Below are 27,998 nucleotides of genomic sequence, written 5' to 3' on the forward strand. Positions count from 1 at the left end.
CCCTTCCCACTGGCACCCCCAGAGGGATCCACAGGGGTAGATTGAGCAGGCTGGGCAGGCTTTTCCAGGAAGCAGAAAAAAGCATTATTTACAAAAAACATATTAAAAATACATGAGAGAAATCAGCCCTCCCTCCCACCACCCCCCTCCAGGTGCAGGCTTCCTGTGGGTCCTCATGGGGTCAGAGTCTGAAGAGAGAGCCGATGTCCACAGACGAGGGAGGGGGCTGCCCAGGTCTGGACCCCGTGTGTCTCTGCTTGGGAAGGCTGCTTGCTTCCAGACTCTGCCCTTTCACAGCTTCCACCCGTGGAAGGGCCAGCTGAGCCATGCTGGGGTCTTCCCGGGGGCTGGTGAAGATGTGAGGAGATGTCAGAGCGGACCTGCCTCTGCAGGGCAGTGGGATGTGTTGGGAAGTCCCGTCCGTGGTCCTGCCGGGCATGAAGTGGGACGTGACATCCAAGTGGTGACTGCAGAGGATTCTCGGGATGAAAAGTCTGGCCCTTAATATTTGTTCCCGGGTCCCAGATCTGTGGGGTGAGAAGGAAGTGTGTTGGTGGAGGGCACCTCATGCTCTGGGGATGGTTCAAGGAGTTGGGGGACAGGCCCAGAACCCTCAACCCAACATCAGGGACAGTGGCTTTGCCCTCCTTCTGGGGTGAGTCAAGCAGGACATTTTCAGAGGTGCTTTTTTAAAACCTCAGGTATATTGATTTACAACATTACATTTGCTTCAGGTGTACAACATCGTGATTCAGAAAGTTTATAGATTTTAAGGAAATCAACCCTGAATAGTCATTGGAACAACTGGCTGCTGAAGCTGAAGCTCCAACACTTTGGCCACCTGATGCAAAAAGCCGACTCATTGGAAAAGACCCTCATGCTGGGAAAGATTGAGGGCAGGAGGAGAAGGGGACAACAGAGGATGAGATGGTTGGATGGCATCACCAGCTCGATGGACATGAGTTTGAGCAAGCTCCGTGAGTTGGTGATGGACAGGGAAGCCTGGCGTGCTATAGTCATGGGGTCACAAAGAGTCGGACACAACTTAGCGACTGAACAGCAACATGATTATTATAAAATATTGGCTCTCTTGCTGTGCTGTACAATACACCCTCGTAGCTTATTTCTTTTATGCATAGTAGCTTGTGCCTCTTAACATTCCTCTACCCTCAGGGGCTCTTTCGTGTGGTCTTCCCAGATAGAGTTTAAGGTTCATGACCCCGCTGGCTCAGAGGGTCAAATCGGCTCCCACCACCTGAATTGCTGATGCTTACGTTTCCTTTACAATAGCCCTGGGGCTCAGTGCTTGTCGCCCCACCCCGTTCCTGGATGGGCAGGGTGAGCAGACCCAGGGGGACTTGCGCTTATGCCCAGGGCTCTGCCGGGGGCCAGGCTCACCTCTTACAGCCTCTGAGCCCCGTGTAGATCATAGTCACTGTCGGAGGAGTTATCAGGCTGGGTGGAGATGCGGTGCAGGGCCCCTTCCAGAGCTGCGGAAAGAAAGCAGCCCGCGTGAGCAGGCTTATCCCTTCAGGACACACAAAGACAGCCCCTCAGAGCCGAGGGCCTTTCAGGGCTGGGAAGATCACAGAGGCTTCCTGAGCTGGTGGCTCAACAGTCCGGCAGGTGTTGTGATCAAATCGGCTAGTGTCCCCTAACGATGCCGAGCGCCAGGCTCCCTGCGGGTTAATTGTCAGTGCCAGCCGGGAAGCATTCAATACAGGGCTCTGCGGGCCGCTGGTGGATGGCTCTGTTCTGCCTCGAAGAATCCGAGGGGCCTCATTTATTGAGAAACAGGTCCTTTGGGTCACAGCGGAGCTGGGCTTTAATGACATCCCGGCACGTTCTTCTCTCCAGCTGAGGGGCCCGTTAAGGCTGTTTGCCTTCCATTACCTGCCGTGACCAGCCGTCAAAGGGGCAGTTTGATCCTCCGCCCCGCTCGGCCTCCCTTCTCCCTCTGGGCAACCATGTGGCCCTCTGTTCGGCCCTGGCGTCATTCCGAGGAGCGCCAGCCGGTGCTTACCTGGATAAGCTGAGATCTGGGAGTTCCTGGGAGGCTGACTGTATTCGTTCTCCACGTGGGAGGCCGTGGCGTTCTCAACCTGGGACCGGACAGTCACCGTGTGGTTGCGATGGAAAGACACTGAGTAGGTGCAGGAGACGGTGTGGTTAGATGTGTTGTTCTGTTCTCCTCCTCCCCGACTGGGGCCTAGAACTCCAGTTTCCTCTTCCCATTGTGTAACGTGGGGACAGGGAGAGGAGGAAAGGACACCCAGAAATCCTTCGGCACATACTTTTTTTTCCTTTCTTCCTGGGGATGCTCATTCTAGCAGGGCTCAAACTTTCATTTCTATTATTTTTTTATGAAATTTTTGGCCACACCCCATGGCATGTGGGCCCTTAGTTCCCCAACCAGGGATGGAACACATGTCGGAAGGCGGAGTCTTAACCGCTGGACCAACGGGGATGTCCCAGCACTCAGACTTTCAGAGCAGCTTTGGGTTGGCCAGCAAGCTGATTGGTGGGCAGGCCTTCAGTCGGTCAGTCCTCAATCATTGATCAAGCAGGGATTTGGGACATGAGTGATAGGGCAAATACGGTCCCTGCCCTCCTGGAGCTGAGCGTTTTTACCTTGTAAGAAAGACTTGACAACACAGTTGAAGGATTTGGCCTTCGACGTGTGAAAGGGGAGGATGTGGGGTGGAGACAGGAGGAAGGCTGTGGTTCTACCCACAAAAGTGCTCTGACTGTGGCCAGAAAGAAAGACGATGGGGACCAGGGGTGGGGGTTGGGTTGGCTGCATCCTAATGTCTTAAAACTGGCCTTGTAAAGTCTGCCCTTGATAAAGACACTCCATGAAAAATCTAGCTTGGACCACCCTTCTTCACATATGCCCGTTTTGGAAAGATGAACCATCCAAAAATGCCTGTGAAGGTTCTCTGACAGTTCTGAAGTTAAGATCTATGTCTAGCTTTGCTTAATTCACTGATTCCCAAGTCTCTTTGATCATGGCTTCCTCTTTTCTGAGTACCACCTGCTAGCCCGCGGCCACAGGCACATCTTAGACGAACACAGTGGAGTCAGAGGCCACAGGCAGCCTCTGGCTCCATCCGTGGTCAGCAGTGACCCATGGCCCTGCTCCACCCCCTCCTTCCTGAGCCCCGAGGATGCTGGCCGCGGCCGGGGAGGATCCTGCCTCCGGGGGATACTTACTGTTCTGGTTCATTCCCGTCGGGCCAATCCACTGGCGCTGCTTCTTCTGGCGGACTGGGTGACAGATGGCAAAAGGCACATCAGTATTCGGGTGGAGGAGTTGAGGAGAGGCATAGGGGAGCGGGACAGGGAAGGAGGGAGGTGGCAGCAGGTGCGTGCTAAGCGGCTGATTTTCCAGGAGAAACAGCGCAAGGTGGGTAGAACTAGAATTCAGACCTGGGAGGGCCGCCAGGGACCCAGCCAACACTGCCCACCTCTGGGCTTTCTCCCACCCGCCTCTCTAATCTCACAGCCTCGTCTCCAAGCGATTGTCTCCCGAGCTCTGCAAGGCCAAGATGACGCCTACTGCATTTCCCGGGTCTGCCCTTGCCCATTCGTTGGATGGGGAAACATGCAGAGCTCAGACAGGAAGTGGCTCCATCAGCTGCAAAGTGGTGGAGCCGACCTGGGACACCTGTCTTCTGAGGTCAGACCCTCTGTACCCATCACAGTCTAAAGAATACCCACACCCTCCCTTGGGCCTGGAGTGGGGTCCCTCTCTGGGCCCCAGGTGTGGGCGAATCAGTGATTTTCCTGCTTGTTGCTTGGAGTAGAGAAGGGCCAGTGGGCAGGAGACGGAGGGGCGGGGCTGGGCCGTGAAGAGGAGGGGCGCCCAGCCGGCTCTCCGGAGGCGGGGACCCTCCCCTGCGGGGCTGACGTGCAGCCCTCCCCGGCAGGGGCTTCAGAGGGAAGCGGCTCAGGGCACCGTCACCTACATTTCTTCACGACCTTCTTGTAGGCCAGGGGGCCACACACGACCAGAAGCACCGCCAGAAGCACGAGGGCCAGGATAATGCTCATCACGGTGCCGGCGCCCAGGCCCGCTCGGCTGGAGTTCTGGCCTGCAGGGGGCAGAGTGGGGTCAGTCCTGGCCCAGGGGCGGGCGGAGGGGGGTACCTCAAAGCTATCCATTCGAGGGAAGCTCCTGGCTGGCTGACTGGAGTCCCCTAGGAATTGGCCAGCATGTGCAGGAGGCGGTTTTCTCTCTGGCTGGCTGTCCATCCATCTCTGAAATCCTCTGCTCCCTGTTCATTTAGCCACCATTTACTATCTCACAACTGATCATCCAGCTCTCATTTACCACTAATGCTATCAACTTTCCACCATTTTCCAGTTACTTATGAGTGATCGCCTTGCCTTCATCTACCAATAGCCATCCACCCATCCATTTCTCTCTTTTGTATATTAGTCCATTACCATTAGTATATAGCAAAGGTGTACCCCATCCTTTGCTTTCCTAACATCCATCTGAAAGAGCAGAAGACGGAATAAGAGCCCTATTATTCACTAGCCTCCTGACAATTACAGCCAGTCTCCTCCTGATGGTTCCTGCTCATTGCCGTCTGAGCACGCTGTCCCCTCTCCCCCAACTTGTCATCTCTCCATCCTGTCCTAGGGCCCTCTCTCTTTAGTCCCTGGACCTGTTCTCCAGAAATAATGCTCATTGACTGAGTCTTAAAACAAAAATCCAGAACCGCCCTCTACCCACCACGGACCATGGCCAACTCACATGTGACAAACACCCTCTTGCAGTGTGACCTTTTCTCCAGAAGCTGGTGGCACTGGGACAGTATCCCCAGGGGACAGTAGAAGCCCCCCAAGGTCTTCTCGCTGGGGTCCAGCCCCTGGTAGAAGCTGACGTTGCCGCACTGCTGCTCCCGGCACACCTCCTCCCACCGTGCCGTGCCCTTGGCCCAGGAACTGTCGCAGAGCGTGCCCCACTGCTGGCCCTGGCGCACTTCCACGGAGCCTTCGCACGTGTCACTGCCCCCCACCAGGCGGCTCTGCACCTTGGGCTGGAAATCTGGGGGGAAAGCAATGGGAGGTGAGGTGGTGGGCTCGGCCGGAGCTCCCTGGGCCCCGAGCCTGCATACCGGGCCACTGGGACCCCGTGACATTGGCCAAGTGTGGGCCCTAACAGGGCCCAGATCTCGGCGGGGGGGGGCTTGGGTACCACGTGGGACTGCCTTCCTTTCTGCCTTTCCCTTCTTCTGGCATCCTCTTTGGCATTTTCTCCATCAAGTTCGGTCCCTGGCACCTCTGGGCAGCTGCAACAGCTTGGGCACTTTCAGTGAAAAGGCCAGCAGGGGGGCAGTGTCCGTTGGCAGTGCCCCCCAGCTGCCATCGTCCCCCACCCAGGTGGCAGTAAGAGAAGTGAGAAGTGAGAAATATGCTCCATCTGGGTCTGCTTCCCTCTCTGAAACATCCTCTCATTCTCTTGCTGCTCCCTGGGAGGTGGGAGGGCTTTTCAGAGAGGGGAAACTGAGGCCTGGGGATGAGAAATACCATCTGCTTTGAGTCCCGGAGATTCAGAGCTGGGAACCATACCCAGGAATCCTGCTGCCCAGGCCTCAAGCCTGGAGGGACTGGCTTTCATAAAAGGGCCTGGTGCAACAGAAAATCATTGATGTCTGCTTGTCCGTTTGGCCTGGAAGCCCATGTATGCTCAGGTCTGAGCACTTTGTGATCTTACCAGCTGTGGCCAGTTGCTATAGCAACATCTATCTTCAAAGCTCCAGTAAATCTTCTACTCAGAAAAAAAAAAAAATCAAAGGCAAGCCCTCTGGGTATGGCTTTGCAGGTTGTAGCCTGCAAGAGGGCTCAGAGCAGAGTGGTGGGTGAACCTGTGAGCCAGCCAGGTTTTTTCCCCTCTTCTGGCCGAGAGATCCTTGGGGACTACTTCTGCCTGGAGGGGGCAGCATTTCACTAATTCACACCATGAATCCAGTGTTTTGGGGATATTCCTGCTTGCAGGATGGGCCCAGTGTTCCAGAGCAATGCTTCCCAGGTTAGTGCACATGAACCCCTGAGACTTTGCTGAAATGCAAATCTTGATTAGTAGATGGAAGGTGGGGCCTGGGAGTCTGCGTTTCTAACCAGTCAGATGAAGCTGCTAGTCCAGGACCACATTTGGAGTGTATGCATGCTTGGGTGCACACATATGTGCTCAGTCGCTCAGTTGTATCCAACTCTTTGAGACCCTATAGACAGTATTCTGCCAGGCTCTTCTGTCCTTGGGATTTCCCAGGCAAGAATACCGGAGTGGGTTGCCATTTCCTCCTTTGGAGGATCTTTCCAAACCAGGGATCGAACTCACATCTCCTGCATTGGCAGGCAGATTCTTTCCCACTGAGCTACCTGGGAAGCCCTCCACACTTGGAGTAACCGAGGTTTATACTACAGACTCTGGAGTGATGCTACTTGAATGGAAACCCCAGCTAGTGTTCTGTGATGCTGAATAAGAAATTTAATCTCTCAGAGCCTCAACTTTCCTATCTGTAAAGTGGGGATAACAATAGCATCCACCTCCTAAGCCTGTTGTGAAAAGGATGGAATGCCCTGGATGGTCCCCAGTGTGATATAAGTGCTCAGTAAGTGTGACTTCTTAAAGTCTGGACTTTACTAGAACATTTGTGATAGGAGCTACTACCTGCTGAGGTCTGCTGTGCTTACCCTTAATTTGACCTCTGGTCCTTTATCCTGTTTCTCTACTGATCCTGGTTTAGGAATCCCCCAGCCCGGCCTCTGGGCTCCTGCCTCAGCCACAGCGGCATCGCTAGTTTCTTCAGGGTGGCAGTGTATGACTCAGCAGCCTCTGCAGGAAGCCCCTGGGGGCTCCACTCTGCCCTCTCTCTACCTCCTATGAGTTACCATTGCTCCAACCTCATCTGTCGCAGTCGCGTAAACTCCCCTCCTGCAAGGCTGGTCTCCTCCAAGTGCTCCATCCTTCTTGGGCCCTTGACACAAGCCACGATCCATCAAAACCACCAAAAGACCCTGCCTCCTCCTGAAAGTCCTGCCCCTCCCCAAGTGGCAGCTGAGGCGGCGGCACATTCGGGCCTGTTCTGCTTTACTTTGTGGAGATTCCCAGGGCCTCGGATGTGCCACCTCTCCACCCCGCGACCACCCTGCCTCTCAGAGGCCAACGATCAGCTCTCCATTTCCCTGGGTTCTCCATGGCACTAGTGCCCTGCGCTGCATGCTGGGGTTTCAGGGACGTGCGGTAAGTGACGTGACCACGTGGGGACGCCCGTGGGTCTCAGTCGGCTCCCACTCACCAGAACAGATGAGGCCAAGAGCTTGGCCACCCTCCCGGGGCTGCACTTTTCGGAAGCACTGCTCCAGGGAGGCGCATCTCGGGTTCTGGATCTCCCAGCGGATTGGCAAGGGCCTGTGGTCTCCTGGCTCTGGTGTCCAGGCTGCCTCGGTCGCTGGCAGGGGCTTCAGGAAGGAGCCACACTGGAGGGCTGCACAGATGAGTTGCCCCAGGTCCCTGATCTCATCCTGCGGCTCGATGCCAATGGTGCCGCCCAGGCCACCGCTGTAGAACTCCACCAGGCCAGCACACCGCAGGCCCCCGGGCTCTGCCACCAGCTGAAACCTGGGAGGTGCTAGGGGAGAGAAGGGAGGGGGCAGGGACTGAGCGCTGATGACCAGCAGCCAGACCTTCCTTGCTCTGTGGTTCTAACACACAGAGGAACGAGTGACTGGCTGATGACCGTAGGAGGTGGTGAGGTCCCAAATATTGCATGGAACATACGCTACAATTTTTCATGCTTACTTGAAACTCAAGCATAAACATCCTGTGTTTTTATTTGCTAACATCCAGCACCCTACCCCCAGAGCCCTCAGAATCCTTTTACCTGTGGGCTCCGGAGTGGTTGTGGGTGGGGAGGTCGTGGGAGGAGCTGTTGTCCTCGGTGGCTCTGCAAAAAGATGCTCTGGTTAGGGAGAGGCCGGGGCCCCTGGAAGAAGAGAGGGTGTGGGGAGAGCTGGGGGCAACTGTCAGAGTTGAGAAAGGACTGGAAGTCGTGATATAAGTACCACAGGCGCCATTAAACCCACTTGACCCATACGTTGGCCTCCTGCGAGTGCCAGCCCATTTTACAGTTGGGAAAATAGAGGTTAAGAGTAGACAATGAAGTTAGCCATTGGCAGAACCAGTTCCTCTACCCTTTCCATCCCCAGACAGGGGCCAGCACCCTCTCTGCTCTCCCCTTCCTGTTCCCCACAAGTGCATGTTTCTGAGGGGGTGGTTGTAAATCGGTGACCCCTTCCACCTGCTTGCTCAGGCTGCAGGTCACAGGCATGGGCAGGGAGGCTGCCCAGGCCTAGGGAACCCACTGGGCCGGCTAGTCACCCACCTAAGCAGATCAGGGCCAGAGAGTCCACCCAGCCTTCCTTGCTGCGACTGCAGTTGGAGAAGGACCCCAGCTGTCCATGGCAGGTCACGAAGTTCCGTAATTGCTTCTCTGTGAAGTGACGCAGGGGAGAGAGGATGAAAGGGTCCCCGCACTGCAGCTCCTGGCACAGCTTCGAGAACTCCTTGGGATTCACCAGATGGGGTGAACGCTGGCCCCAGCTCTGGCTGTGCACCGCGCGCCACTGTCTCTCTTGGTAGACCTCCAGACGGCCCTGACACCGTGAGCCAGAGCTGCTTAGTCTCACAGGGAGCCCTAGGAGTCAGAGAGATGGCAAGTGGGAGGTCAGGCTGGACAGGGTCCTCCACAGGGGCCCCTCCCTGTACCCTCCCCACCTGGGACCCCAAGTCAGCCAGGCTGCCTCTACCCACGGGATCCTCCTGCCAGCTTTGCTCCTCCCGTGAGTTTCGTCCTTGGGGTCCCTTCAGGGACTTTCCAGAAACTCTTGCTGGTGCTGCTCTGGTTCCAAGTGGTCCCTTAAAAACCAGGTCCAGGAGGATGGGGCTCAAGACCCCAGGGGAACTTGGAGCAGTGAGCAAGGAGTTTTCAGCACCCACTGCCCAGCAGAATCACTCCCCACCCCCCACCTTGAAATTCTCTTTCGATAGACCCCAGATAGGGCCCAGCACCTGATTTTTTTCCCTCTATCCAACTTTTAAAATTAGTTTTATTGAGGCATGATCTATCTACAGGGGCAGGCACACATTTTAAAGGCACTGTTCAATGAAATTTGACAAATGTATACACGCTTGCAGCCCCACCGAGCTCCAGTCAAAGAATTTTCCCATCACCCAGAAGTTCCCTTGTGCCCCTTCATAGATTTCCCCGAATCCAGCCTCAGGCTGCCAGTGATCTGCTTTCTGTCACTAGAGATGAGTTCTGCCTGCTCTCAAATGTGATATAAGTGGAATCATGTGGCAGGTCCCATCTGGCTAGCATTTGGAGTTAGCATGTCATCGCAGGCTTCCAGGTCCCAGTCCAGGGACTGCCAAGGACCCCACAGCCCCTTCTGACTACCCGGTAGCTTCAGGAGACCCTATTGCTACATTTATCTCTAAATACATTCAGCCTGATATTATCTTAGGACATGTGAAAAAGAGAGGTCTGTGGTGAAGGGAGCCTGGGGACTGCTGGATTTGAAAATGCTTAACAGAGTTCCTCATTGCAGGACTTCTCAGAGCCTTTACCAGGCCATTGTCCCCTGTCAGGCTCTAAGGTGGGATGTAGTGTGGCCTATGCTTTGTCCAACGAGTTCCATGGAACCCTGTTTGGGAAACACTCACCTCTAGGATTAAAGTCCAAGACATTTAACACACATCACAATCTGAGGCAGCCTCTCTGCAGCCTCTGCTGCAAATGTCTCCAGCCAGGGAGCATCTGGCAGGACTGGGTAGGAAATAGGACTTTGCAAAATGCATTTATGGGCCAGTATACTTTCTGTACCCGATGAGTAGACTGTAATAATAGTTAGCATGAGAACTAGCATTTGCATGGTACTTTATGGCTGTCTAGGGCAGCTCTCTGCAAATGGGCCTCTTTAGGGTGCGTGAGTGTGTGTGCGTGCACACACGCGTCTGCATGCGTGTGTTTGGGGTGTACTCTTTCTCTCTCCCTGTAAGGCGGGATTCACTCTGATGAAAAGATGGTAGGTCCCCCTACAGCCTGGTGGAGTTGCAGCCCTGCTCCCTGACCCCTCTCCGCGTGGCTCTTCCTTACCTTGGTCCTCCACCTTGAGCCCTCCGAGGCAGGAAGTGACTGCGGAAAGGAGAGAGGAGGGTCAGGAAGTGAGGTCTCTCCCCTGCTCCCGTCTCCCCACCTCACCTCTACCCGCAGCCTGATCAACGGCCTATTCTGCCCCATGCCGCCGTCATGGGGTTTGGGGACCGGGGTTTTCACATTGAAGGTTGTAACCCTTAGGTGGGTCATGAAATCAATGTTGTGCATTGCAAGCATCAGTTTTCTTTCTTGCTTTAAAACTTGACTTTTTCAATGAACATGTGACATTGATTTTCTTTTAGTGCACAGTTCTAGGACTATAAACATACACATAGATCTGCATGATCACTGTCACCATCAAGGTGTACAGTTCTGCACACCCCTCAAAGATTTCCTCCTGCTATTCCTCTGTAGTAATATGCAGCATGGCAACCATCGACTTTTTAAAAATTGTTTAGCAATGCAATCATCAGCTTAAAAAATATTTTTCAAACTTTTGACAGCACCCCATCTTAGTTCCCTAACCAGGGATTGAACCCATGCCTCCTGCATTGGAAGGCAGAGTCTTAACCACTGGACCCACCAGAGAAGTCCCTACAACCCTCAGTTTTTTAAAAAATGAAATGGACAAGAATAGAGAATGTCAGAATGCATCATGTTTTGTGAAGATAAGGCTCAGTTTTTGTGCACTGGGTGTCAATATAAAAATGTCCTGAGTGTCACTTTCAATCAAAAAAAAAAAAAAATCGAACATCTTAGTTCTAGAGAGCTGAGAAACGAGCCAGCATGGGAACCTAGGACATTTTGGTACTTTGTAGAATTCCCAAGGCAGGATAGAAACGAAGCAATTTCTCTTCAACTGCTCCCAGTTTAGGAGGAGGAAATCGGAGCTCAAAGAGGCAGTGGGACTTGCCCAAGATCAAGCAGTCGGTTGGTGAAGGAGCCCAGTGGACATGTGTTTGGGGAGAACTGGTCTACCCTTTGGCCAGGCTCCTGCCTGGGCTCCTTCAATAGGAATGTGGGCCCCTAGGAAGTCCCACTTCCTCCCAGCCTCGTCTGGAAGGAGCAAGTGGTCAAAGCAGCTAATCGTCAGCCTCTTGGCAGAGCAGTTCATGGCTGACTCAAGGGTAGCTGGGAAAGGTTTGATATGGGTGGGTACGAGTGGGATGGCACACTTGTGCAGCCTCCAAGCCCACCCTCCACATTTACTGCTGGGCATCATCAGTCGTGGAACAAGTGGTTTGGTTTCTGTCTGCCCCCAGGGGCTTGCTTCTCAACTAGGAACTGGGGACACTATTGGGCCAGGGTGGGTACTTTATATAGTAAAGGGCTGTGTTTAAGTTGCTTTTGAGAGATTGTTGCTGGCTGTAAAAAAGCCTAGTTTTGCCTGAGTGTTCTGAAGCTGATGGTAGAATTTTAAAGGAAGTCATGCCCCACCAGCCCGCCCTCTCTTCCAACCAAGATTCCTTGCAATGACTTGGCAACCTGTGGTAAGTTTCATCCATCCCGGCAAGAGCCCACCATAGTTGTCCTGAGAGTCCTGGGCCTCGGAAAGGGAGGGTATTTCTAATGCAGAGACTGTGTCAGGCCCAGAGCTCTGCTCTCAGCTGGGAGAGGGTTGACCAGCTATCAATCATCCAATCCACTGCAATGGGCAGGATGGCCTCAGGAGGACATGGTGAAGACACTTGGCTCACTTGGTGACAAGGAGGCAGGAGGCCCTTTGTTTTGCCCTCACCTTTTACCCCTGACCTCTTACCTCCCTTGGTGCCAATTCCCAGTGGGAATGGGGCTGTCTACTTTTAGGGAGTCATTTCTTTGGCTAAACCCTGAGAGTTGAGGCAGCTTGAAGTGGCATTCATGAGAAGAGGGGACCTAAAGATCCACCCTTTGGTGCTCAATGCTGCAGGAAAGTTTCTCAGGCAGTGAGGCCCTTCGCGGGGTCTGAGTAAGACCTCTGCCACATCCTTGGCCCCTCTGAGCCTCAGTTTCCTTGTCTGTGGCATGGGAGCAAGAAAGGGACCAGCTTTATAGCAATGTCATGAGGATGAGATGAAGCAATCTATGTGGAAGCCTTGGCCCAGGGCCTTCCTGGCCAGCATTTTCCATCCGGCATTCCGTGCTCAGATCTGGTGTTGCTGGCTGTGGAGCTGGCTGGGCCTGTGGCCCAGGTGGGTGGACTGCAGGACTGCCTGGGGTTTTCCCAGGGGGAGGGGTCCATGTCTGGATGCTTGGAGAGCTGGATCACAGGGCTCGCTGCCCCCCTTTCCCACCTGGGAACTTCGTATTCCCAAAGTCACCACAGCCAACCTTTGTTAACAGCAGCTATCAACTACTGAACACCTACTGTATACTCAGCCCTCGGGAGGGTAGTTCCTTACAGATGTGGTTGTTCATCTTTCACACGGCCCCACAATGTGAGCTGAATATGTGTTCGATATAGATGTCTGTTCAGGGTGACACCACTAGATCCTAGATTCGGACCACAAGTCTGCCTTCCAAACCCACCTCTCTGCTTTCTGCCACCGATCTGGGCCTCCAAAGTGCCAAGTCCTCAGAACGGACAAACGAGCAGAAATGGACATGACTTAGACCCTGACTCTGCTGCTGGAGCCTCTAGACCCAGAAGCCCCTGAGGGCAGGGACTGGGCCTGACCATCCTTGCCGATCTCACGTGGAACAGCCAGAGAACATCCTCAGGAAAGACTGCACAACCTGAGAACCAAGGACAAATCTAAAAGAGAAAACGCCCGGTGGAGACAAGGCATCTATGTGATCCGGAGCTTCACCTTCCTTCTGTGAGCCTGACTGGCCTCAGGGGAGCAGCATTGCTTGTCACCATCACTGTCACCATCACTGTCACCATCATCACCATTGCCATCACCACTATCACCCTCACAACACAGTCACCATCACCATTGCTGCCACCATCACCGTCAACATAATCACCACCACTGTTGCCATCACCCCCACCTCTACCATCACCGTAAACACTTCTATAGTTCGTACTTTCTCCCAGACATTTTTATACATGATCTCTCTCAAACCTCACCGCAGCTCTGTGAAGCTGGCACTGTTATTTTGACCTTCTCATTTGATAGATGAGGGCATGGAGAGATTAAATAACCTGTTAAGCAACTGGTGAGCACTGGGGCCAGGCCTCCAAGCCAGGCCACCTGGCACAGTGTCTGTGCTTCTGACGCTGGGCTGAGCTGCCTCCCTTCCCTTCAGTGGAAGCCTGTGCTGGCCTGCTCTGTGTCTCACTGATTCCTGCGTATTCCTGGCATGCACACCTGATGAAAAGGAGTGAATTTTTAATCCCCTTCAGTCAGCGAAACAGCCTATGGGAAGACTTTCCCTGCTGTGTGATCTTGGCAAATCACTCAACCTCCCTGGGTTTGATTTCCTTGTTTATAAAGCGAAGACCTTAGATTCCACCCTCCCTCACCTTCCTTTCAGTTCCAACTTCCAGGATCTATAATCTCTGGTTCCTGATGTATCTCAGGCACAGGCAGGCAGGCGTGGGCAGGTGAGATGCACGACTGACTAGGAGGCTTCCTGGGTGCTGCTTCTTCCTGTCTGTCCAGGGATCTGCCAGCTTTTGATTTGTCCACAACTTATTTTCATTCTTTCTTTCAACTGCTTCTCACAGGGGCTGGACCAGCATCCTCCTTCCCTGAACCCTGCAGACTGTGCTCAGACCCCCTCCCTGGCTACACCTTAGCCTGGCCCCTGCTTGCAACCAGAGGTCCAAGGCTTTGCTGCTGCAGCAGCAGAAGCCTGGGGACCCTGCAGACCATAAGGGACACTAGTCATGGAAGCATCACGCCATTCCCCAATCCATCATCTACCACCACAATCCGAGCAGCCAGGGCCAGGCCCCTTCCTTCCCGTGCCAGCCTCTCCTCGGGGCCCCCACTATTTCAGGCTTAGATTGGCTGAGCCAGGGAAAGCTTGGGGCTGAAAAAGCCAGAGAGGCAGTAGGAAGGTTTTTTCATGCTCCCCGAGCTCCTCTCCTCATCTCTGCCTTTCCAGAGATTTAGCTGTTTAGACCCTGCTGCCCTAAGGAGGTCTCGGGTGGGGAGTCAATGAATTTCTGAAAGCAACTCTGAGGCTTTTATGCACTCATCCCCTCCCTTGCTTCTCCTCTTGCACCCGTCCCCTCCCCCAGCCCCCCATTCTGGATGGTTCTCTCCTTGGCTCCCTGTACTACAACACTTTGAGCTGCATCAGACCACAGATGAGTTTTATTTTCTCAGCAAAGTATTAAAAAAAATGGGGGAGGGGAGCCTGTTATTTTTAAAGGTTTCTTTTTGTTTTCTTTTTCCTCTTCTTATTTATTTTTCGGCCTCATACATAGCATGCAAGATCTTAGTTCCCTGACCAGGAATCAAATTTGTGTCCCCTGAAGTGGAAGCAGTCCAGTCTTAACCACTGGACCACCAGGAAAGTCCCTTGCTTTTCTTTTTTATAATAAATCCCAAGATCGAGATATTTTTGAAAAACAAGTTTTCTGTGGCTCAGGCGATAGAGAATCTGCCTGTAATGCAGGAGACCCGAGTTCAGTCCCTGTATCAGGAAGATCCCCTGGAGAAGGGAATAGCTACCCACTCCAGTATTCTTGCCTAGAGAATTCTATGGACAGAGGGGCCTGACAGGCTATAGTCCATGGGGTAGCAGAGTCAGACACGACCAATTGACTTAACTCTGTTTCTGGTCATCCGGGGCTGCATTGCCGTGAGCCTAAGGGCAGTCAGTTCTATCCAGGTTTGCTAGCGTCCTTGGGGCACCCTACTGTCCCCCTGCATCTGGAGAGCCTCAGCTGCAAACATATGATGGTTTCTGCAGCGAAACATGAATTTTCACACCAAGTGGGATGCGTGAAGGTTATAAATAGTCTCCTATTCATTCAGGTCAGGATTTGCAGTGTATGCATTTGCTGGAAATTTACAAATACTTTTTGGAATTGCAGATGCAAGCTGGTGGGCCTGTATTATTGGTTCCACTTTACAGCAGAGCCTGAACTTGGCTCAGGCTGCTGGCTTCAGAGACTGTACCCTTGATGCCGGCCTCAGACCCACCCGTGGGCCCTCCTAGACCCGCGAGCATCTCTGCTCACAGCCCCTATATACTGAGAAATGGAGGCAAGAGTGAGGCCCGCCTTGGGGAGCCCTGCCTTGCGAGGGTCCAGTGGGCACGGGGATCCCAGGGAGGCGCTGGGACTTCACTGGTGATAAAAACAGGGACAGCCACCTCTTATCCCATGTAGACCCCCGGACCAGGGTTTTACACGGGAGACCCCATTTCTTCCCTACATCCTCAATCATGGGGTCTTATCTTCACTCTGTTTTCCAGATAAGGAAACTTACAGACCAATTTAGTATGGTTAGGAAGCCAGATGTTCCCTTTTTTCCATTAACAGTGATTCCCTTTAATGGTCCCTAACATTCTGATCAATTTACAGCAAACAGTATGTCCACTGCCTTTGGGGCGCTTTCTGTATTTTCCTTCCCTCGGCCTCTGATGAGAGGCTGGGTCAGGAGGCCAGGAATCCTGGTTTTCTGACACGACACTTGTCACTGGAGCCCTGTTAATCTGAATCTGTATCAGGGCTTCAGGGAAACAAAGATCACAAAGGGCCAAAATTCTGTTTCTCTGGTGCAGCACCAGATGAAGGGTTGGTTTTTGGTTAGAGGACTTTTTATGTGCAAAACGCTCAGAGAATCACACAGGGCTCATGCCAGGAGAAGCCTGGAGGCTGGAGCCCACAGAAGGAGCAGCGGATTCGGGTCTCTAATCTCACCCACCCAGAGCCTGCGCCAACGAGTGACAGCGAGCAGCTCCTGGGCAGAAACGGCCTTCGTATCTGAACTGCGATTCCACGTTCTCCCTGGTGGTCTTGTGTGTCTGATTGAATTTGCATGAGTTTCACACTTGCCGTATGTGGTTCCACTGTCACACGGACCAGCCCTCCTTTCTTTTCAGAGCCTCACTTACTCCAAAGCCTGCACAAGGGCTCGTCCTTTCCATCCACAGCCCTGTGAAGAAGGGACGGAGCCCATCTCTACTTTCAGATCAAGAAACTGATGGTCAGAGAGGCTGAGCGACTAGCCCAAGGTGGTAGGGTCAGGACAGAAACCCCCATCACCATCATTTGACAGAGCCCTATGGGGCTCTACCACTGGGAGACCCCAGAGCCTGCTGGCCCCGAAGTACAGATGGGGAAACTGAGGCCAGAGAGAAGGAGGGCTTCACCCCACAGGGGTGTCTGTTGCCTTTGCCGACCGTCACCGATTTCCCGTTTTGTTCCCACCACACATCTCCCAGTTGTGCCAGGGAGAAGGGAGTACCAGGGTTCCTGTGGGAACGTGAGGGTCAAGCTCCCCAGGGGCACACAGCAATGGCAGGGCAGGAGTGGTAAAAGCGGTGGTTAGAGGAAGTAACACTGGGCCACGGCCCCCACTCTGTCTGCAATTCAAAGCCAAGACGAAGTCTTTTCTGACACATTTGGTGGGAAGGTATTTATGCTTTTAGTGCGCAAATGTAGTTGCACTGCAGAAATGGGAATGTGTTTGATTACAGCGTGTCGTCCAGACCTCCTTGTGTGTTGTGAGCACACAGCACATACACAACAGTACCTTCCACCGCCTGGAAAATTCTGAGTTTCCAAACGCATCCGGCCAGAGGTTCAAGATAACGGCTTGTGGACCTCGAGAGGTCCCGTTTCTCTCCAGGGTGCTCAGCACCCTCTTTCCTTGGCTTGGCCCCAGGTGCCTCAAGTTTGTTGGAGAAAATGCCCCGTCCTCATGGAGGCCGTCATGGCTGCCCTGCCACCAGCCTACATGTGACTGCCACCTTCCTTCCTGGGCCTGTATGGTGCAGTGGAATCACTCACTTCCTATGTGTATTTTCTCAAATGTGATCTTCTTATGAGACCCTCTGCACCCTCTCTGGGTACAGCACAGCCCCCAGAGCCCCTAACCCCCTACACCAAATCACTCCTGACCTCCTAACACCAATATAATCCTTGACTTATCTTGTCTCTTGTCTATCTCCCCATCACACCTCCGACTACGATGTCAGCTCCAGCTGGACAGGAATTTTGAGTGTTCACTGCTGTATCCCTGGCACTTAGAATAACAGGTGCTTGATAAATACTTGCTGTCTGAATGAATGAATGAACCAGATTTAAGGATAACAATTATCCTTTGAGATGGGCGCAGTGGTTATCCCCATTTTATAGGTGAGAAGGCTGAGTCTCAGAGGCATGCTCCTGTCATTTGTGAGTGATCTCAAAGACATCAAACCCGGTTCTGCATTGCTTCAAAGCCCCACTGGCCTTAGAACGTGTGCTCGCACAACACAGGTACACATATAGTGCACACACACACACACAAGCTCACAAGGTACCCACATGCATGCACATAGAACAGGCTTTCAATCCATTTTGTAGGATGGCGAAGTCCCTCCGTGGTCCCCTGGTTGCTGCAGGGAAACCCCTCTGAGCTGTTGGCACAGGACTGAGTGACCAGAGGGGTCAGTGGGGGCCCTGAGCTCCCAGGTCCCCTGCTCCCCGCTGGAGGTGGGGAGCTCGGGGCTTCTGGGGGCCTGATTCTTTGCACTCAGAGCCTCTTGAGGCCTTGCACAATGGCCTCAGCTCTGCAGCCTGAGACTTCAGACCAGGTGGCTGGCTCTCAGTGGGCACCCCCTCTCCCCACCTCCACTGTGGACATCCAGCCCCTCTAGGCCTGTCCTGCTTGTTGCCTTCACCCTCCACGTGCCCTCTGCCTGGATCACTCCTCCCACTTTTCCCTGCCTGACTGGATGCTTCCATCATTCGGGTCTCAGATGAGATATCGTCTCATCAGAGAGCAGCCCCTCAGACTGGGGGCCCCGTCAAATGTGAACCTGGTCCCAGAGGTTCAGCGGTTACTGTTTCCTTCATCACACTAATGACAAAATTCAGAAATTTGTAAAATTTTGGGTGCTCCCTCCATAAGGGGGGCTCTTGTCCGGTTCACTGCTGTATCCCCAGAGTTTTACACAGAACTGGACACATAGTAGATGCTCAATAAATATATGGAGATGAAGAAATGAACGAATCATCAGCCAGAACAGGAGGACTGGAGGACAGAAAGCCTGATCGCTAGGCTCAAGTCTTCCCCACTGGGTCCTGCCTCACCTGGTTTCTTGTTGACTCTGATAATAATGATAATAATAAATTCACATAATAAACAATAAATAATCTTTATGATAAATTATATAATAAATTTATATATTTATTATGTATTATGTATACATAGGCTTTCCTGGTGGCTCAGATGGTAAAGAATCTGCCTGCAATGCAGGAGACCTGAGTTCAATCCCTGGGCTGGGAAGATCCCCTGGAGAAGGAAATAGCAACCCGCTTCAGTATTCTTGCCTGGAGAATTTATTATGTATAAATAATACATAAGTTATATAATTATGTTACTATATAAATTAATTAGTTATTATTATTAATGCTTACTGAGCACTTACTATACAAGCTAATGTTCCTACTGAAATCTACATTCATTGATTCATTTAATCCTTACAAATCGCTATAAGACAGGTGCTATTATCATTCGAGTTTTGCATAGGAGGACACTGAAGCTTACAGAACGAGTCCATAGTCACCTAACTGGCAAGGGAGGAGACCAGAATTCAGACTGCTGAGTCCGTGAGTTTACCGCGCCTTGGTGTCAGTTTCTGGAACCCTGGTGGCTAGACCTGAGTGGCTGGGTCGTGATCAGAGCTGCCTCCACGCCCCACCTGCAGCAGGTGAGCCCCCGGCAGGTTGAAGCTAAGAGCAGCTGTGGAGGAAAGCAGGCCATGGTATCTCCATGTACCAAAGGTCCCCAAGCCACGGGCACAACTTTGGTGGCCAGACAGGAGGCCGAAGCATCCCCAGGGCTCTGGCGTTGGGTCATCTCTGCTTAGAACAGCTTGAAGGGTGCCTGTGCTGCTTGCCTCCAGCCCAGCCCAACCCGGGCCTAGGTGTCCCCAGCCCTTGGTGGCTGCCTGTCTGCTGGAGGCGGTCGTGTCCTGCGGCCATTTTCCTAGTCGTGGGAGTGGCTTTGGTGTGTCTTTGCTCTTGGCCGGGGCCACGGAGGGGCTCCAGGGGAGCAGGAGCGCTGGGCTGGGGGGGCTCTGCAGCTCAGCAGCTGCTCCTCCTGGACTTCAGTTTTCCATACTGTAAAATGGGGCAATGGGCCCTGCTTACTAGGCGTTTACTAGGCTACCTGCTTACTAGGCTGTTGTGACGCTTTCAGAAGAAAATGGCTTTCAAAGTATTTCTTAAGCTGTGGCCCACTGAAGAGTGGAAATGTTTATTATCCATCAGTTATACCCACACACATACACACTGGGAACCCTGTGCTCCTGGACTTCCGGATGGTTCTTATACTCTGGTGAGGGCCCTGCCTTTTGGACTCTGGGCTCCGCTGGGCCTGATCCTGCCAAGAGCCTTGCCCCTGATGGGATTCAGGGGGAGGCCTACAGAGAAGGATCCCACCCCCACCTTCAGCTGGGAATTTGGCCAGACCCTTGACCCAGTGGGGTCAGAGGCCACAGGTAAGGAATAGGTTGGGGAGGAGGTGGGGATTGTGTACTTAGTCGCTCAGTTGTGTCTGACTCTTTGCCACCCCATGGACTGTAGCCTGCCAGGCTCCTCTGCCCCTGGGGATTCTCCAGGCAAGAGTACTGGAGTGGGTTGCCATGCCCTCCTCCAGGGGATCTCCCCAACTCAGGGATCGAACCCAGGTCTCCTGCACTGCAGGCAGATTCTTTACCGCCTTTACCTCCCCCTTCCCTGAGCCACCAGGGAAGGGGGAGGCTTAGGACCCTGGTTTTTTGAATCTCCAGGGCCAAGAAGGCCACAGCAGCTGCTCAGGAGGGTACTGGAAAGTAACCAGGGCCCATCCCTCAGCCTCCACCCTGGGGACAGAAAGCATTTTGCATCTCCTGCAGATCCATGGAAGAACAGTCATGAGAACATGTGTGCACATGAGCCATCACCACATGCCGGGGGGGGAAGGCAAGTTACATGCAGAAGCCATGTTTTGCTATGAAAACACACACATGTACTCACACACTTCTCACACACATATTCACACATACACACCCTTTTCTAGAAGGGACTGAGGTGCCCCGCTAAGCAGGCTATGTCCCCTGAGTCCTTTCCTCCTAAACTGGGAAGCTTCAAGCTGCCATCTGTTCTCACCTGTTCCTGTCCTGAGTCAATCACCTCTCTCAACTGCCACACCTTCCAAACCCTTGAGAAGTGGTCAGATCTCACCCAGTTCACCCCCTGCATTTTATAAATAAGGAGGTAGAAGCCTGGAGAGGCTCGAGTCCTATTTGGGCCGTACAGGGCCAAACTTAAACCCCAGAGTTCAGACCACAAAGTACACTGCTCTCCCCCGTCTCCCGCTTGCTCAGGATCCTCCCCATTGGCCATTGTCGGTGATGCCCCAGCAGCAGCCCTCCAGTCCCGAGCTAGTGTCCCAAGACCTCAGGGATGGAGGGCTGCCTCTTCCACCATCTCCCCTCCGGCAGACAGGAGGCCCCAGGCTCACCCACCCCAAATCTTATCCCCGGCCAGCTTCTCCAGAGGCCCCAGGTCATTTCCACAGTCACCCTTGGGTAAGAGTTAGGAAGTCCCTCATCCAGGTCTGGAGTGACAGCAGACCCAGTGTGAGCTCACCTCTGGCTGGGAGGCCTGGCTGAGGCCCCTAGGATGAAAACAGAGCGACTAGGAACTAAGACTTATGTTTTTGACATCTGCTCAACTGCAATCCGGTCCCCACCCGGCCTCGGCCCGCCCTGTCCAAAGCATCACCAGAATTGCCCAGGAGACGGTGAGTTTTCCCGTCCCTGGAGGCCCCCAAGTAAAGCTGGACACTCATAAGGCAGGGGTGAGGGTGGGTAGCTGCAGAGGGAAGCCGGCATTGAATGAGAGCTAGACAACTTGAATTCTAGGCTCAGAGCCTGATCTGAGGATGGATTCCACCTGGAAGGGGACAGTAAGGTCCCCAACCCTCCAAAAGCGCAAGAGAGAAGGAGAGGTAGGGCCCTTGTGGTGGAACAAGCAGGGCCCAGAACCAAGCTGGGGCTGGGCGATAAGACAGGGATCCTGTGGCCCCAACCCTCCGTGATACTCCAGAGAGGTGACATGCGGGCCTGAGTCAGACCGAGGGATCGGATGCTGACATCTTCTCCCTTGTACCCCGAGCCCAGGTACCCCCGGCAGACGCCCCAGAAGGGGTACTCACCCAGCAACTCCAGCAGGTACAGGGCGGCCAGTGGCGGATGCTGAGACCCCATGGGCACGGCCTCCTCCCGCCTCAGCCTCCGCAAGCTCAGCGCCCAAGTTGAGGTTGTCTGGCCCTGTGTCTCCCTCTCTGGGAGGAGGGGGCGGAGCGGACAGGGCTCAGGCAGGGGTGGGACAGGGGAGCAGGCAGTGCGGGGCCTGCGTCACCCCTGTTTGAAGTTGAAACTGTCAACTTCCTCCTCGGTAAAAAACCATCTGCCCCAGTTCGATTAGCAGTCCTGGTCTCTGCCAGCTTCCTGCCCAGGATGCCTGGGCCTGGGGCAGTGCCTATGGCCTGGGGATGGGGTGGGGGGGATGGGGCGGTCCTACACCAGGCTGAAGGGAGGGAGGCCTGGGGGGATTGAGGGGGAAAGGGGACACAGCTCACCAAGTGAGCTCTTAGCTGTGCTGGAGTGATGAAAGGAAGGTGGTGGACACTGCCCCAGTCCTTGCAGCAGACTCAGTGATGAAAAACCTCAGCCAACCCTCCCTCTCTGTTGTGGGGATGAGGTGGGAATTGGAGGTGAATCCCCACAGGTAGCATTTTATGAGAAAGTACAGGAGAGGGGTCCTCCGTGGACGCCAGACTTGCATCAGGCTGTGTGTGGATGGTTCAGTCTCTGTGTCAGCGTTGTTAAAATAACCCACTGGCTGTTGAGGAAAAGGCAGGCTGGCTGGCATTCTGCAAAACAGATGCAGGGAAGGGCTCAGCCTCTCCAGGGCCTGGGCTCAGGTCCCTCACTCCAGGATGGGTAGATGGCGCCCAGACCTGGGCTCCTTGGGGCTTCTCACAATCTGGGCCATGCCAGGCAGGGGCAAAGCGGTTCGGGGACGTGACAGTAGCTGAGTGTGAAGAGTTGGAGGGTAAGAGTTGGAGATTGGCCCCCCAGCATCCGCCCCCTCTGGCCCCCACCCAGCACCCGGCTGCAGGGTAGGGCCTCTCCCTCCCTGGGTTCTGAAGTTTTCTCAGCTCCAGCATCCAACACTCTTGCCGTCTCTGCTAACATGGGACCGGGAGGGTGTTGGGAAGCTTTAATCCATTCCCCACAGGGAAGGATCGAGGTCTGGGATCAAGTCCTGTTATAAGTGAGATTGGGGGGCACACTCATCTCCTCAGGTAGGATTTGGAGGTGCCTCCACACCTCCCCAGAGGTGACACGGAGGCATAAGCCAGCCCTTATCCGGCGCTGCAACCCTTTCCTCCCTATTGCACCCCCTCCTCCCCAGCCTTGCCATCCATCCTTCCTGTCCTATAACTGGAAATCCCAGACTTTTCATCCTTCCTTCAGTTGGGTTTGTTTATCCAACAAATCATTCCCCCAGGCTAAGCACTGGAAGGGCTTCCTCGGTGGCTCAGATGGTAAAGAATCTGCCCGCAATGCAGGAGACCTGGGTTTGATCCCTGGGTTGGGAAGACCCCCTGGAGAAGGGAATGGCTACCCACTTTAGTATTCTTTCCTGGAGAAGCACCAGAGACACAGACCTCACTCTGCTTACATTCCAAGGACCCACCCTCTGGATAATTTTTATCTTAAAAACGATGCTGGGAATTCCCTGGCAGTCCAGCCGTTAGTACTCCACGCTCTCCCTTACAAGGACTCCAGTTCGATCCCTGGTGAGGGAAGTAAGATTCCCACTGTGGCTTAAAAAAAATACAAAATCACTCCATGTTTAAGAAGCTTTTATTGGTCACACTAGTGGTGTGCATTAAGTGGCCCTTCATGGTCCCTATTACCACACTCAGTTGACACAACTGCAGCCCAAAAGGGAGAAAGAGGGTTTTTTTTTGAGCACCTCCCCAAGTCGGGGGCGTGACCTCTTTTAATCTTCCCAAGCACTATGGGGAGTGGGTGGAGCTTTCCATTTCACAGAGGAGGTAACTGGGGCTCAGAAGGTAAGCTACTTGGCCTCAGGAGGTTAAAACTAAGATTTGAACCCTCGTGTATTTCACTCCACAACCTTTGCCACTACCCTCCACCCGCATATACCCAAAGAAAGCAAACAAAAAATTTGGCTTTTTATTTGATCTCAGAGTCTTCATTACAGACAAAGTTGTGGTTTTTACTCTTTTCTGTTAGTCTTTGGAAAATTGAAAGCAGCGCAGTACCTCGGGTAGCTGCCTGACCCTGTCCCAGTGGAAGCGATCCTCACACCCCAAAAGCGTCCATCCCCTCCCCAGCCGCCCGTCTACAGACGCCCCCCTCAGTCTCCTCCAGCCCCTCCCTCCGGCCGCCCACCCCCTCGCTCAGCCCCCCTTCCACCCCTCCCAGGCCTCCAGACCCGCTGTCCCGGCTCAGACCCCAGGTCCCTGGCGGGAGTTTCCTGTCCCCAGCGCCCGTACTTTCCATGACACAAGAGGAAGTCGGCTGAGCCGGGGCTGGGTTTTCCAGGCCGCCCGGCCCTGGGTGGAGGCCGAAGGTGGGGGTGAGGAGGGGGTTATCACCCCCCACCCCCACCCCAGGGCCGTGTCAGTACCTCGTCGGCCTCCGCGGGAGAAGCGCCTGCCTGCGCTGCCCGGGCCCACACCAGGTAACCTCTGGGGCTGCGGGTGTCTGCCCCTCAGTCACCCAGCGCCGCCTCAAGCCCCTCCGAGCTCCCGAGCTCCCCAGCGCCCCCCCAGGATTTGCCCCTCTTCGCCAGGGCAAAGGGCCAAGGGGACTTGGAGGAGAAGGGGGAGGAGCGGAGGGCTGGGAGGGGGAGGGGCAGCGGGAGGAGACGCAGGATAAGTGAAATGTGACTGGTGCATAGTAGGACTTCAGCGCTTGTGGAATGAATGGATGAATCTATGGGGTGGTACCCAAGGACCCGGGGATGGCCCGGTGGCCAGAGGAGGCGCCTCTGCTCTGCGCGGTGGGCGGGAAGAACCCCCGCACGTATTTGTTTGTTGAATGACTCAGTGACCTAAATCCTTGAAAACCTGTAATTGGCAGCCTGGAGGGCAGTTGGGGCCCGGGAGTGGAGGCGGGAGGGTGGGAGTGGAGACAGTCTTCACAGCAGCTCTCCTTCCCCACCACCTCAGAATGTGCACCACCTCCCCCCACCACCCCACCCCGCAGCTTTGTTCCAGTTCAATCAGATCTTTATTAGGGGAGGAGGCGGGGGAAGAAGGAGGGGCATAAGGTCTGATTCTGAATCTGGGTGGGTAACTGAGGCGGGGGGGGGGGGGGGGGGGGGGTCCCACCTCTGCTTCACAGGGTCACTTAGCGTCTCTGTTGACTTATCTGCAAACCAGGGATTTGAATGATGCCGAGGCCCCAACCTCCGGTTCTAGGACCCCTGCCCCGTGGCTGCACCGCTGAGGGAGCTGGAGGTGGGGGATTTGTCTGATCTGGGACCTGGACGGTTTGACTCTTTCTCTCTAGTGGGAAGGTGTCGTCGGGTGCCGGGGCTTTACAAGAGGAGCAGAGTGCAGAGAACCCAAGTTTGCCATGGACAGGGGTGTGCTGGCCCCATAAGGCGGCTCAGTGTGTGTACTTTCCTGGAGTCCTGGGTAGCCATGCAACCTGCAGGGACAGGTCAGGGCACCCTCCCTCCCACCTTTCCCAGCCGCATCTGGGACCTGGGTTTTGCCATCTGATGACACTGGTCTCACATCCCTGTGGTGAAACCTTGAGTCAAGGACTCAAGTCAGTTGCCTAAACTCTTCATCTGTAAAATGGGACGGTTTGAAGATGAAGCGTGTAATGTATATAAAGAGCATAGCACAGTCCTGGCTCCTGGTAAGGGCTCCAGAAACCAGAGTTCTTATGATGGTCATTTCTGGGTGGAGAGTCTAGGGTTTAGGGGGCTCTGATGCCAACTTTCCATTTTGACTTGATGTGTGACCTTGGGCAAGTCATTTCCCCTTTCTGAGACTGATCATCTTGTCTAAGATGATTACAGGGTTTCTGGAAGTTTTCATCATTTAATGACATGTGTGTGCGTACATACTAAGTCGCTTCATTCATGTCTGACTCTTTGCGACCCCATGGACCGTAGCTCACCGGGTTCTTCTGTCCATGGGATTCTCCAGGCAAGAATAGTTGAAGAGCTTATAAATCCTAGCACACTTGCTCCTCTAGGTGTGTGTGAGGCTGGTCAGCTCAGGCCCGGTCCACCCCAGCCTCTTGGGACCTATTCATGTTTCCTCATGGGGGCTATGTGCCTGGAGGCTCAGCTGATGCCCTTGGATGAACTGACCTGCCTTTTTTATTCCCATCCCACTAGACTTGCTGCAGGCCTCCCCATGGTGGGTGTGCAAGAAATGTCCCACAGCCCATGGCTCGTGTGCAAATCACACATCTGGAGGACTCAGCATTCACGGTTTCTCTTTTGTTGCTCCTGTAAGATTAGACTTGTTCAACTAGAAGGCCTAGGTTTAGATTGAGAAAATAAGGCCACCTAGTAGACAGAGCAAGACAGGTGTTAACTGAGCCCGTTTTTCAGCTGAAGCAACTGAGGATCAGAGCGGTTAGGTGAATTTCCCAAGGCACACAGCTAACCAACAGTGAGATCTGGACTGAGCCCCCACGTCTCCTCATCAGCACAGCGCTCTCTTTTCTCAGGCAGCTGCTTCCTCTGCCCTTTGAGGACTTTTGCTGTGTTATAATAGATGGGGAACCTAGGAGGTGGAGAGACCCTGCTCTGTGTCCTTGGCTGTGTCCTTGGCTGTCCTTGGCTCTCTTGGAACCTCAGATCCCATCTTGAAAATGGGCAGAGCAGAACCTCTCTGGATGGGTGTTGTGAGGTTGGCTGAGTGCCCTGTGGGAAAGGTGCAAAGTGGGTTGTCAGCACAGTCGGCTTCACGGCACCAGGGTGTCCAGCTTGATAGGGCAACATTCAGCATTTCTTAAGTCCTGGTACTTGTTGGAAGCATTTCTGTTTCTTTCTTTTGTTCTCCAACCCACCCTTTCTCTCCCAGCACTGGCACACAGCTCTTTATTGAATGAATGAATGACAGGGAGGCTTTGCTCATGGGCACAGGAAAGAGACTGACCAGCACACCATTTCCTATCTCCAAGCACTGAGTTTCCAGTCTAGTGGGGAGACCATCCAACAGGCAGCTGGGACTATGCGTGAGCCTAATCTCTGGGAAAGTCAAGGAAGGCTTCCTGGAGGAAGTGACATCCAAGCTGACACCTGAAAAATGAACAGGAGTTTGCTGCTTTGGTGGTGAGATTGGTTTTCCACGCTGAGGGCAAAGGCTTCCGGGTCCTTTTAGCACAATAACCATGTACTACAGGTGAGAAGGGTCTAGAAGTTGGGGGAGTTGGGTGTCAGTCCTGACTCAGCCTTTTATAGGCTCTGTGTCTGGGGATGTCTCCCCCTACCCCAGGATGGTCCCTTAGATTCCTCAATCTGGATTGGGATCTTATTTAAAGAATACCATCGAAAACAACCTGAAAAATCAATATAGCCTTTTTTGGAAGGATAAAATGGCAAAAGTCACATTTTTAAAAAAACGCTCTTACACAGTGTTATTTTTAGAGAGCTCTCATGTGTTCCCCAGTGTGCAAATCAATATACGCAAGGGTGTTAGGCCACTGAGGGATAATGAAAAATAGGACAAAAGGCAAATAGGTTTCACTACAACTCTATTCTGGAATATGATACAGTCAAGAGAGAGGACACAGATCACAATATACCAACTTGGAGAGACAGCCGTTCTGCTTAGTAACATTTTAGAACAATCTGTGTATTGCCATCTTATTTTCATAACATAAAAATATGAGTGAATTGAATAGCCAGATATGTTTCTACATTCACAGAAAAAGGTTTTGCTGAATATTCATCAAAATAATAATGATGGAGATGAATTATGGGGGACAAGACTTGGTAGAAATGGAAAAGTGAGGTTGGGTTGAGTTTTTGTTTTTATTACACACCTCTGTATTGTTTAGTTTTATTTTTCAAAGAATGTGTATTATGATTTTATGATAAATTTAATAATAACATAAAAGGGATCTGCAGAAAACCTTTTTGAAAAGTTCCATGTGTTTGTTTGTATAATTATATATGACATATAACTTTTTTATTATATGATTTTCCTTAATAATAAAAATAATGCGTGTTTATTGAGAACAACCAAGCAGAGTATAAAAAAAATAAAGCCACCCACAATCTTATCATATAGTATGACCACTGTTAACATATTAAGGAATATATTTTTATTTATAATTATAAATAAAGAAATTATAAAGAAAATATTTATAATTATAATTTATAAAAATTATAAATCAGTATCAGTATCATGTATGATATATATTTTATATATATAAAAGACATGTGTATGTATTTATATAACATATAGAAAGATACATACACACAAATGTATGTATATATACACGTATTTGTAAGCTGCTTTTTCTCTTAACATATATCTTGAGTGTCTACCTATGTCGTAGACTTATATAACATGGTTTTTGAATGGCTGTGCAGTAGCTAATATATAAAAGTCCTGATGTTTATTTAATTCCTATTACTGGACATTTGTATTGTTTACTTTCTCATTTTTTTGT

At 52.8% G+C, this 27,998-nt stretch overlaps 1 protein-coding gene across 1 annotated transcript; it reads right to left on the minus strand.

Annotated features, from left to right (window-relative positions):
• Positions 1-348: 348 nt before the first annotated feature.
• Positions 349-21,609, minus strand: CD5 (CD5 molecule). The gene is made up of 11 exons (XM_043872707.1): positions 21,464-21,609; positions 10,170-10,208; positions 8,397-8,708; positions 7,896-7,958; positions 7,311-7,643; positions 4,763-5,056; positions 3,969-4,094; positions 3,214-3,267; positions 2,024-2,143; positions 1,399-1,490; positions 349-527 (listed from the first exon to the last, which is right to left on the minus strand). Exons 1-10 carry the CDS (start codon positions 21,513-21,515, stop codon positions 1,402-1,404), a joined length of 1,482 nt encoding a protein of 493 aa, XP_043728642.1. The 5' UTR covers positions 21,516-21,609; the 3' UTR covers positions 349-527; positions 1,399-1,401.
• Between the last annotated feature and the right edge of the window lie 6,389 nt (positions 21,610-27,998).

Source organism: Cervus elaphus, chromosome 2, assembly GCF_910594005.1.
Source record: "Cervus elaphus chromosome 2, mCerEla1.1, whole genome shotgun sequence".
NCBI classification, from domain to species: Eukaryota; Metazoa; Chordata; class Mammalia; order Artiodactyla; family Cervidae; genus Cervus; species Cervus elaphus.

What these genes read in the sequence shown, in the direction of transcription:
- CD5 (XM_043872707.1), bottom strand. Translation starts at nt 21,515, where the DNA reads ATGGGGTCTCAGCATCCGCCACTGGCCGCCCTGTACCTGCTGGAGTTG. An exon ending in TCTGGCCCTGATCTGCTTAG is followed by an intron (nt 7,959 to 8,396) that starts GTGGGTGACTAG and finishes ATCTTTTTGCAG; the next exon opens with AGCCACCGAGGACAACAGCT. An exon ending in CAAGAAGGTCGTGAAGAAAT is followed by an intron (nt 3,268 to 3,968) that starts GTAGGTGACGGT and finishes TCTGTCACCCAG; the next exon opens with TCCGCCAGAAGAAGCAGCGC.